Source organism: Phoca vitulina, unplaced genomic scaffold, assembly GCF_004348235.1.
Source record: "Phoca vitulina isolate PV1807 unplaced genomic scaffold, GSC_HSeal_1.0 scaffold3, whole genome shotgun sequence".
In the NCBI taxonomy this organism is placed as follows: domain Eukaryota; kingdom Metazoa; phylum Chordata; class Mammalia; order Carnivora; family Phocidae; genus Phoca; species Phoca vitulina.
The window spans coordinates 84,510,512-84,522,322 of NW_022589706.1; the positions used below are offsets into that span (position 1 = coordinate 84,510,512).

The 11,811-nt window shown below is 35.0% G+C and overlaps 1 protein-coding gene across 4 annotated transcripts in view; it reads left to right on the forward strand.

Moving 5' to 3' along the window:
• The window catches only part of SEC24B (SEC24 homolog B, COPII coat complex component), an 87,701-nt gene that overhangs the window by 74,306 nt on the left and 1,584 nt on the right, over positions 1 to 11,811 (forward strand). For all 4 annotated transcript variants that reach the window (XM_032400985.1, XM_032400986.1, XM_032400987.1 and 1 more), the window contains 6 exons: positions 659 to 832; positions 1,469 to 1,579; positions 3,043 to 3,218; positions 3,828 to 3,965; positions 7,367 to 7,471; positions 8,286 to 8,378. In XM_032400985.1, the coding sequence (XP_032256876.1) occupies positions 659 to 832; positions 1,469 to 1,579; positions 3,043 to 3,218; positions 3,828 to 3,965; positions 7,367 to 7,471; positions 8,286 to 8,378 (797 nt within the window). The remainder of the gene's footprint in view (positions 1 to 658; positions 833 to 1,468; positions 1,580 to 3,042; positions 3,219 to 3,827; positions 3,966 to 7,366; positions 7,472 to 8,285; positions 8,379 to 11,811) is intronic.

Sequence of the window (11,811 nt, forward strand, 5' to 3'; positions counted from 1 at the left end):
ATTACCCATGACTACCTGTAATGATCCTACATCATGAAAGACTTCCTGCCTGATCCAGTTAGCTGTAAGCTGTTTTAAATATATGTAGTTATTGAATAATCATTGCCCAGTTTTTTAAGTAATTTGAATAAATGAGCAAAAATAATGTTTGCTTTATTAGGAAGAACTTTAAGAGAAAGCCATATTGGAGGTGATTTTAGAAGGAGAAGTCAGAGGAGTAGGGAAGGTTGTAAATGAAAATTGTATGATGAATGATCTTTGCCTTCATAATCATTCAATTTGTCTTCAGTTTACCTCAGTTTTATGTGAGTGTTTGCTGGAGGGAATCTCCTCTCTAATTTTAATTCTTAAATGAGTTGTACAGTAACCATCATTTGTTTCATTTTGTATATTAGATCTTCGTCTGACTTCAGATCACATATGAGAAAATATAAGATCAGTTATCAATACAAGTTAAATGTCTACTCTCACTTTTATATAACCTGCATTGTTTTTTCTGAACTGGTATTTTAGAACCTCTGCTGACACCCTAGTCCTACTCCCCAGTTATCCTTTTGATTCAATATCAGAGGCCGGTATTACTTCAAAAAGTAGCTTTAGCCTGAGGTAAAGATACTTCTTTTACTTCATCTTTTATAACAGGTTTTCTTTCCCCTAGGTCTTTCAATGCACACTTTTCACGGAAACTTCTTTGTCCGTTCCACTGATTTGTTATCCCTTGCCAACATCAATCCTGATGCTGGATTTGCAGTACAACTGTCGATCGAAGAAAATTTGACAGATACTTCCTTAGTGTGCTTTCAGACAGCCCTGTTATATACATCAAGCAAAGGTAATGTTAATAGATATGAAATACAATCAGCAATAGTTTTCCCCTCCTTTTACATGCTAGGGGAAATGAGAAAGAATGAACGAACATACAGTGGGAGATAAATGGAATTTGCATTAGTTAATCAAATATATGTTCTGTTTTTGTTTTTTTTTTTTAACTCATTTTGAATCTTTAATATCTTTTTTGACTCGTGGAAGTCATGTATTCTCAGGATCATACGTGTCTGGTAAACTCATGCTAAATCCAGCTACGTCATCCTTAGCATTATTTTTTGCCCCATGAAATAAAAAATTCCACATAGCACATAAGGCCCACTTTAGTTATTTGACAGTCAAGTTTTCTGACATTTTACTATGTTGGATATAATTTAGAATGATGGATATTAAAATAAAAACCAGAACCTAATTTTCAGCTATATACAAAATACAGTATATGTTCATAGTCTACAGATTTGGAGAGCATTTTGATTTTCTTTAAAACATGTTACTTGTAAAACTTTGTTTTTACATTTCAGAATCCTGTGGGTGGTTTAATCCAATCAAAATAGTAATTTGAATAATGTTTTGGCCTGTTTGCTTTATTTCTCTTTTGGCCCAGTGTGTCTTTGCAATGACGTTGCTTCATCATTTCGTATAGGTGAGCGGAGAATTAGAGTGCACACGCTGTGTTTGCCAGTAGTAAGTTCACTAGCAGATGTGTATGCGGGAGTGGATGTGCAGGCTGCCGTCTGCCTTCTGGCAAACATGGGTGAGTAAAAATGGGAAGGAACAGGTGAAATGTATTTTTCTATCCTAAAGACTGAAACCTGGGTATTTTTTTTACCCTAGAAATCCCTTACTTAGAAGGTATATATATATATGTTTTGCATTTTCATTTACAGCAGTGTGAATTGGACTGTTCTTATATTTCTCATTAATTCCTTAGTTTAAAAATCTTCTGGGGGATTCATAATCACTAAAAGTTGGTAACAACCCAAATGTCCTTCAACTGGTAAATGTATGAACAAACTATGGTATATCCATACAGTGGAAAGACAACTCAGTAATAAAAAGAAATGAATTATTGATTCCAACAGACGTGGATGATTCTCACAGGCTTTATGCTAAATGAAAGGAACTAAGCTTCAAAAAGACTACATACATACATTCATATGACATTCTGGGAAAGGGAAAATTATAGGGATGAAGAACAAACAGATCATTGATTATCAGGGTTAAAGATAGTGAGAAGATTTTACCACAAAGGAGCAACACCAGTGGATATTTTTGGGGTAATGGAATTGTTACGCATTTTGATTGTGGTAGTGATTATATGGCTGTGTGTTTGACATATAATAACCATACAGTTATACCCAAAAACGTAAATTTTATTGTGTGTAAGTTAAAAAAAAAAATCTTTTGGGGGATCAATATAACACTGAGTGTTTTGTTTTGAGTGAATTTTCCTTTTGGGCATGAAATGAACCTTATTTTTCATGTAGTCCTAGAGAAAAATAGTCATTATTACTCATTTTGGGGAAAAAATTGTAATAGCATTTACTAAAGCATCCCAATTTTTAATTATTTTATATCTATTTTAAATTCAGTATGTTATAACTGTTCTTCAATATTCTTTTATTTTTACTACTTGGGCACATCTGTAGGCTATCTCTAGCTTAATAAAATATGGACTTAGAAGAAAATAAGTTTCACACTGATATCTGGCTCTTCAGTGTCTGTCTGAGAACCTGTGTTCAGTTGCCCTCCTTTTTTTGTTGACTTGGGAATGCTTTGACAAGGTTTCAGAAGATCACAAGGGATAACTCAGATTGCAGAACTTATATTGTTTAAGCAGAAAAAAAAGTGATACTTTTTACATGTGACTTCTACTGGAGGAATGGCAACATCCCTAGAGCTTTCTCAGATGTAAATGGTTGATATACATTCTCTAATATCAGTAGCAATTAAGTGGTTTTAGATGTAAAGAGACTAAGACAGAAAGATCCACAACAATCTGGATCTGTTCTGCTTGTGAGAATTATGCAGATGTACTTCGCAAAAAATTGTGTGATGAGCAGACACTTGCAAAATGAAAGGGCAAGTGAAATGTTATTTTCTATCCTAAAAACAGAATTTTTGTTGGTTTCTTAAATACTGCGTTTAAATTTTATCCCTTATAGCATTCATTGGAATCTAGTGGTTAAATACATTTTCATTTTGATTGCTTTATAGCTGTTGATCGATCCATCTCATCAAGCCTATCGGATGCAAGAGATGCCTTAGTGAATGCTGTGGTGGATTCGTTGTCTGCATATGGCTCAACGGTCTCAAATTTACAGCACTCTGCACTGATAGCACCCAGCTCCCTCAAGCTCTTTCCCCTCTATGTTTTGGCCCTCCTCAAACAGGTAGCTCTCTGTCTACACTGTTACATTTCATATATGTATCATACACATTTCATACATTCTCAATACATAGATGAAGAAATGAAATCCAGGTTTTCTGGGGTTTTCAATATTTAGATAATTTTGCAGCTTAGCACTGTTTTGAAAAACAATAGATCAGTAGAAAATTAAAGTATATAAAAACACACGACTCTGGTGAAACCATATGCTCTCTTTAATATGTGGGAGCAGCTTGAATAATGGTGTGCTTATAGCGCACTCTTAGTATATATGAGCTTCTGGAAAGAGACTCTAAGGAAAGGATTTACTGTCCATCGAATATCTTTCCAAGTCTCAGGCACTGTAATAATTGTTATATATGCATGATCTTACATAATCCTTTCAGCAGCCTAGAGAGGTATTTTTTTCTCTGTTTTTCTCACGATAATATGACTTTGAGAAGCTGAATAACGAGCTCACATATCTACCTATTGAATGTCAGAGCTGAGAATTTAATCCAAGTCTGTTTTGAAGGCCATGCTTTTTCCATGACTGTGATGGTATATATATTTGTTTTGATATTTATCTGTGTTTATGTTTTATTTGAAAAATATGTAATTTTTTTTCTTGTAGAAAGCATTTAGAACCGGTACAAGCACACGCCTGGATGATCGTGTATATGCCATGTGTCAGATAAAGTGTCAGCCACTTGTTCATCTAATGAAAATGATTCATCCCAACTTATACAGGATAGACAGATTGACAGATGAGGTATAATTTTTTTAGTGTATTTGAAACTTTTTAATTTAAATATATTTGAGTGTCTTGATTCTACAGCTAAGGTGCTAATGTATTCTTAACAATATTTTACATCTGCTTTTTCCCTATGATAGTAATAATACATTAAATAAGGACACTAGCTATGAATTTGGTTGAATAATAGGACTATCAGATACTATCTGTGGTTATAGAGTTTTCAAAAATATGGGAAGTTATTCACCTTGAGGTTTGGTTATAATATTTATTACAAAGCTAAGTTGTAGAGTGGATATCTCCATTTAGATTTTGTAGATACTGACTGTTCCTGTTATGATCAGAGTACAATTTTTATTTTTGTTGTTTTTTTTTTTTTTAAATATTTTTTTTTTTTTTTTTTTTTAAAGGGGGGGAGTGTGCACATGTGGGGGGAGGGGCAGAGGGAAAAGCAGGGAACCTGATGCCGGGCTCCATCCTGGGACTCCTGGATCATGACCTGAGCCAAAGGCAAAGGCTTTACAAGATTGAGCCATCCAGATGTCCTATTTTTGTTTTTAACTCCAGTGTAATTAATGTATAGTGTTATATATTAGTTTCAGGTGTACAATATAGTGCTTCAGTAATTCTGTACACTACTCAGTGCTCACCATGATCAATGTATTCTTGATCCTCTTTACCCACCCCTCACCCACCTCTGGTGACCACCAGTTTGTTCTCTATAGTTAAGTCTGGTTTTTGGTTTTTCTCTTTTTGTGTGTGTGTGTTCATTTGTTTTGTTTCTTAAATTCCACATATGAGTAAAATCATACAGTATTTGTCTTTCTCTGACTTACTTCACTTAGCATTATACCATCTACATCCATCCGTGGTGTGGCAAGATTTCATTCCTTTTTATGGCTGAGTAACATTCCTGTGTGTGTGTGTGTGTGTGTGTGTGTGTGTGTACACACACACATACCACTTTTTCTTTATCCATTCATCTGTTGATGGATACTTGGATTGCCTCCATACTTTGGCTATTGTAAATAATGCTCCAGTAAACATAGGGGTGCATATAGCTTTTTGAATTAGTGTTTTTGTATTCTTTGGGTAAATACATAGTAGTGGAATTAATGGATCATATGGTAATTCTGTTTTTAATTTTTTGAGGAACCTCCGTATAGTTTTCCACAATGGCTGCACCGGTTTGCATTCCCACCAGTAGTGCATGAGGGTTCCTTTTTCCTCCACATTCTTGCCAACATTTGTTGTTTCTTATGTTTATTTTAGCCATTCTGACAGGTGTGAGGTGGTATATCTCATTGTGATTTCGAATTGCATTTCCCTGATGATGAGTGATGTTGAGCATCTTTTCATGTGTCAGTTGGCCATCTGGATGTCTTTGGAGAAATGTCTGTTCATGTCTTCTGCCCATTTTTTAATTGGATTATTTGGGTATTTTTGTTCTTGAATTGTATAAGTTCTTTATATATTTTGGGTATTAAACCTTATTGGATATATCATTTGTAAATGTCTTCTCCCATTCAGTAGGTTGTCTTTTTGTTTTGTTGATTGTTTCCTTTGCTATGCAGAAGCTTTTTATTTTGATGTAGTCCCAATGATTTATTTTTGTTTTCATTTCCCTCACCTTAGGAAACCTTCTGGAACGATGTTGCTATGGACAGTGTCAGAGAAATTACTGCCTGTGCTCTCTTCTAGGAGTTTTACAGTTTCAGATCACATATTTAGGTTCTTAATCCATTCTGAGTTTATTTTTGTGTACATTGTATGAAAGTGATCCAATTTCATTCTTTTGCATGTTGCTGTCCAGTTTTCTCAACATCATTTGTTGAGGAGCCTGTCCTTTCCCATTACATATTCTTGTCTCCTTTGTCAAAGATTAATTGATCAAATAATCATGAGTTTATTTCTGGGCTCTCTATTCCATTCCACTGATCTATGTGTCTGTTTTTGTGCCAGTACCATACTATTTTGATTACTGTAGCTTTGTAGTATATCTTGAAATCTGGGATTGTTTTTTCAAGATTGCTTTAGCTATTTGGGGTTGTCTGTGGTTCCATACACATTTTAGGATTATTTGTTTTATTTCTCTGAAAAATACTGTTGTTGTTTTGATAGGGATTACATTAAATCTGCAGATTGCTTTGGGTAGTATGGACATTTTAACAATATTTGTTCTCCCAGTCCATGAACATGGAATATCTTTCCATTTGTTTGTGTCGTCTTCAATTTCTTTCACTAGTGTGTTCAGGAGTTTTCAGAGTACAGGTCTTTCACATCCTTGGTTAATTTATTCCTAGGTATTTTATTAGTTTGGGTGCAATTGTAAATGGGATTGTTTTCTTAATTTCTCTTTCTGCTACTTCATTATTAGTGTATAGAAATGCAATGGATTTCTGTATATTGATTTTATGTCCTGCAACCTTAGTGGATTCATTTATCAGTTCTAGAATGTTTTGGTGGAGTCTTTAGGGTTTTCTGTATAGAGTATCGTGTCATCTGCAAGTAGCAAAAGTTTTACTTCTTCCTTACCGATTTGGGTGGCTTTTATTTTTGTTGTTGCCATCTGATTGCTGTGGGTAGGACTTCCAGTACTATGCTGAATAAAAGTGGTAGGAGTCGACATCCTTGTCTTGTTCCTAATCTTAGGGGAAAAGCTCTCAGTTTTTCACCATTAAGTATGATGTTAGCTGTGGGTTTTTCATATATGGCTCTTATTATGTTGAGGTATGTTCTCTCTGATCCAAGTGCAATTTTGATTATATTAGAAACCAAATCTGGTGTCCAACAGTTATTTTTAATATGCAAATATGTAGTGCCTTTTCTTCCTTGAGTTAAAACTACTCTTTGGAATCTTCTGCATTTTGTTATTCGAGAAATGTAAAAAAGTAGCTTGCTTTGCAGCAGATTCAATAATGATACTTTTAACATATCCAGATCCCAGAAGGGAAGGAAGTGGACAGATCATTTTACATATTCATGTTTTTATCTTTGTTTTTTAAAGATTTTATTTATTTATTTTAGAGAGAGAGAGCATGCACAAGCAGGGGGAGGGGCAGAGGGATAGGGAGAGGTAGAGAACTCAAACAGACTCAGCGCTTAGCTCGTGCCAGATGCAGAGCCCAACACAGGGCCCGATCTCATGACTCTGAGATCATCACTTGAGCTGAAACCAAGGGTCAGATGCTTAACGGACTGAGCCGCCCAGGCACTCCATCATGTTAATATCTTTGTAATTTGAATACATTTGAGTGTCTTGATTCTACAGTCAAGGTGGTAATGTATTATCAGTAATTTTTTGCATCTTACAAAATTCTTGTGTCGTTTTTCAGTATTTCATAAAGAGCTAGTAGCCATTATGTTCCAGACTGTGATGATAGCTATATAAGCTCAATCCATCTCTTTTTTTTTTTCAGGGTGCAATACATGTTAATGACAGGGTCGTACCTCAGCCACCTCTTCAAAAATTGTCTGCAGAAAAACTGACAAGAGAAGGTGCTTTCCTTATGGACTGTGGCTCTGTAAGCACCCTCTACTGATAAAGTTTAACACTGTTCCAGCTGGCAAAAGGAGAAACACGTACAGGGTCCAGCTTTATGACCATAGATCAGACAGTGAAAGGTGAAATTAGGAATGGAGAGGCAATAAAATAAATTGGTACCTGACACAAGAGGTCAATTTACTTTAGACTTTTCTAGTTGGATATCATTTTATTATCATGGATTATTTATTGTCATGGATTATGTATACTTGATAGAAAAGTAAAGAGATAAGTTCTGTCTTCAAGGATTTTACCATCTAGAATCATAAAATTCAGAGGGACCTCAGGAGTCTATCAGTTTCAACTTCTATCCTTTGTCTAAAATGCCATTAATGATGAGAAGTTTAGGAGAAGTCACTGGGCAGGATGGTGGTGAAGGGTATCAGAATGGTTGAGATGAATTTCATAAATGATACCTTCTGAGCAGGAAAAGGGTGGATGTGGGAGAGCCCATTAGTTAAAATACTCAGACAGTAATTGAAAAAGTGGATAGGAAATACAGTGAGTCAGTTATCCTGGCTAAAGCACTACCTTCTTATGGGAAAAAAAGTAAGGAAGATGGTAAAATGTATTTTATGGGAATTCTTGAAATTTAAGAAGATGTGAACCACTCTAAATTCCTGGATATAGATCCCAAATGTACCAATTACAGGTTTCCTTTTTACTTTTATGTTTGTTCCTACTTAATTGAGACCATATACTTTACCTCTTTTATGCTTGATATTTTGAGAAAATTATCTATAATAGGTTTCAGATTAGGAAGTTTTAATATTTTGTTGTTTTTTTCATTTTAGGTTTTTTACATTTGGATTGGAAAAAGCTGTGACAATAACTTCATTGAGGATGTACTTGGGTATCCTAATTTTGCATCAATACCACAGAAAATGGTCAGTGGCTTTTTTGGTTTTAAGTTTTGTATGCTTGTTTGTTTAAAATTTTTAGTAAGATAAAATTCACACATAGTTCACCATTTTAATTATCATAAAGTATATAATGTGGTACAACAATCACCAGTATCTTAATTTCAAGCATTTCTATCACCCCAAAAAGAACCAGTATTCCAAATTCTCCCCTCCTACTTTCCCCTAGCAACCACTAATTTACCTTCTGTCTCTCTGGATTTGCCATTTCGTATATATGGAATCACATAATATGTGGCCTTTTGTGTTTGTTTTTTCACTTCTCACAATGTTTTCAAAGTTCATCCGTATTGTAGCATGTATGAATACTTCATTCTTTTTTATGACTAAATAATAATTATATGGTTATGCTACCTTTTTAAATCTAGTCATTCATTCATGGACATTGGGTAGTTTTCACTTTGGGGCTATTGTGAATAGTTTAGTATGAACAATTTATGTGCAAGTGTTTGTGTGAACACGTTTTCAATTCTCTTGGGTATATACCTAGGAGTAGAATTGCTGGGTCATATGTTAAGCTCTGTGTTTAACTTTTTGAGGAACTGCCAAACTGTTTTCCAACAACTTTAACTTCTGATTTAAATTATTTTGTTGATAATAAACATAATTTTTTCAATGGGCCTTTACTGTATATATATTAACCAATACCAAAGAAATATGATTCTGAAAACAGTTCTCTATATTTAAATAATAGGAAAGGCCTACTTTATCGTTGGGTATTATAAATATGTCCTTCCTCCTGAAATTAATTTAAAGTCAGTGTACTTTTTATCACATTCTGCTATTGTTTGATTTGTTTGTTTTTTTTTAATTTGACACGTTAATTCCAGAGTTCAATTCTAAGACTCAGCAAATGAAGTTAATAAGGAAAAGTTTGAAAAGAGGGAATAAAGTCAGCAAAGGGGAAAAGCATATGAAAAAGAAGTTCTAAATAAAATTGTAAACTTTATTTTAAACTGTAGTTATTTAAACACTGTGATACTGGCATAATAAACATACCAGCAGAACAAAATGGAGGTCAGAAATGGATCTAATTCATGAAGAATAGGATGTGGTAAAGATTGTATTTAAAGAAAAAGAATACTAGAAAAATAATTTTTATTATATTAAAATGGGTAAGGCCTTTGTAAGTGATGGAAAAGATTAATAAATCTTAAAAAACAAAACATTTCTGTGTGGTAAAATAAAGCAAAAGACAGACAACAAAATCAGAAGATTATCTGTAACTCAGGACTGAAAAAAGGCTAATTTTTCTAGTATAAAAAGTTGTCTTACAAATCTTTAAGAAAAAGACACCCTGGTCCCCTCAGAAAAAAAAAGAAAAGAAAAATGGGCAAAGGATTTGAATAGGCAATTTACAGGGAGGAAATACAGTAGTAGCCATATGAAACAATGTTCAGCCTCACTCATAATTAAGAAAACAAAATAAAATAACAGTAAATAAAGCTTTTCTATTTAATTTTCTTTTTTTTTTTTTTTTACATACTCTATACCTTGAGTTAGTTTACTATTAATTTGGCTTTGGAAACAACCTCATATAAATTCATACACAAAAATATATATTTTGTAATATATATATTTATTTATTAAATTTATAAAATGTATTTATAAAAACATATAAGAATAGACTCTTCAGCTCTTTTAAAAATAGTCTTGCATATAGTTTTTAAATTTATTTACGCATCCACACTGTTCTTTAAATTTCCTTGCCCTTAAATTTTTAATTTTTAATTTTGATTCCAGTTAGTTAACATACAGTGTTATATTAATTTCAGATGTACGGTATAGTGATTCAACACTTCCATATATCACCCTGTGCTCATCACAAGTGCACTCCTTAACCCCCATCACCTATTTAACCTCCCCCCACCCTCGCCGCTGGTAACCATCAGTTCTCTATAGTTAAAAGTCTGTTTCTTGGTTTCCCTCCCTCTCTCTCTTTTGCTTGTTTGTTTTGTTTCTTAAATTCCACAGAAGAGTGACATCATGTATTTGTCTTTCTCTGATTATTTTGCTTAGCATTATACTCTCTAGCTCCATCCATGTTGTTGGAAATGGCAAGATTTCATTCTTTTTTATGGCTGAGTAATATTCAAGTGTGTGTGTGTGTGTGTGAGAGAGAGAGAGAGAGAGAGAGATATCTCCTTTAACCATTCATCAGTCAATGGACACTTGGACTGCTTCTATATCTTGGCCATATCTTGGCTATTGTAGATAATGCTGCTATAAACAGGGATGCTTGTATCCCTTTGAATTAGTGTTTTTGTATCCTTTGGGTAAATACCTAGTAGTGCAGTTGCTGGGTTGTAGGGTAGTTCTATTTTTACGTTTTTGAGGAACCTTCCTCAGTGGCTGTACCAGTTTGCATTCCCTCCAACAGTGCAGTAGGGCTCCCCTTTCTCCACATCCTGGCCAACACCTGTTGTTTCTTGTATTGTTGATTTCAGCCATTCTGACAGGTGTGAGGTACATCTCATTGTAGGGGTTTTTTGTTGTTTTATATCTCATTGTAGTTTTGATTTGCATTTCCCTGATGGTAAGTGATGATAAACATCTTTTCATGCATCTTGTTGGCCATCTGGATGTCCCTTGCCCTTAAATTTTAGGGACTAAAGGAAACACACAATTCTGTAAGAATGGCTGTTATTAGAAGAGGATGGAATCTATAACTATTGAGTAAATTTAGAAGTTAATGATAGCCCCCTTCATTTGCATGTTTCCTTTAGATGAAATTAAAAGGACAGTACAATACCAGTGACATACTAATCACTGTGGATGTTTTATTGACTTACTCAGAAAAAATATAATATGCAGGTAAAATATCAGTGACATACTTATCATTAAACGTGTTGGGGCATCTGGGTGGCTCAGTAAGTTAAGCACCTGACTCTTGATCTCGGCTCAGGTCATGATCTCAGGGTTGTGAGATTGAACCCGCCTTGGGGGGCGCCTGGGTGGCTCAGTCATTAAGCGTCTGCCTTCGGCTCAGGTCGTGATCCCAGGGTCCTGGGATCGAGCCCCGCATCGGGCTCCCTGCTCAGCGGGAAGCCTGCTTCTCCCTCTCCCACTCCCCCTGCTTGTGTTCCCTCTCTCGCTGTGTCTCTCCCTGTCAAATAAATAAATATAATATAATATAATACAATATAATATAATAATAATAAATAAATCTTTAAACCCTGCCTTGGGCTCCACACTGGGTGTGGAGCCTGCTTAAGATTCACCTGGGTGGCTCAGTCGGTTAAGCGTCTGCCTTCGGCTCAGGTCATGATCCCAGGGTCCTGGGATCGAGCCCCTCATAGGGCTCCCTGCTCGGCCGGGAGCCTGCTTCTCCCTCTCCCTCTGTCCCCCCCCCCCCCCCGCTTGTGATCTCTCTCTCTCTCTCTCTCTCTCTCTGTCAAAT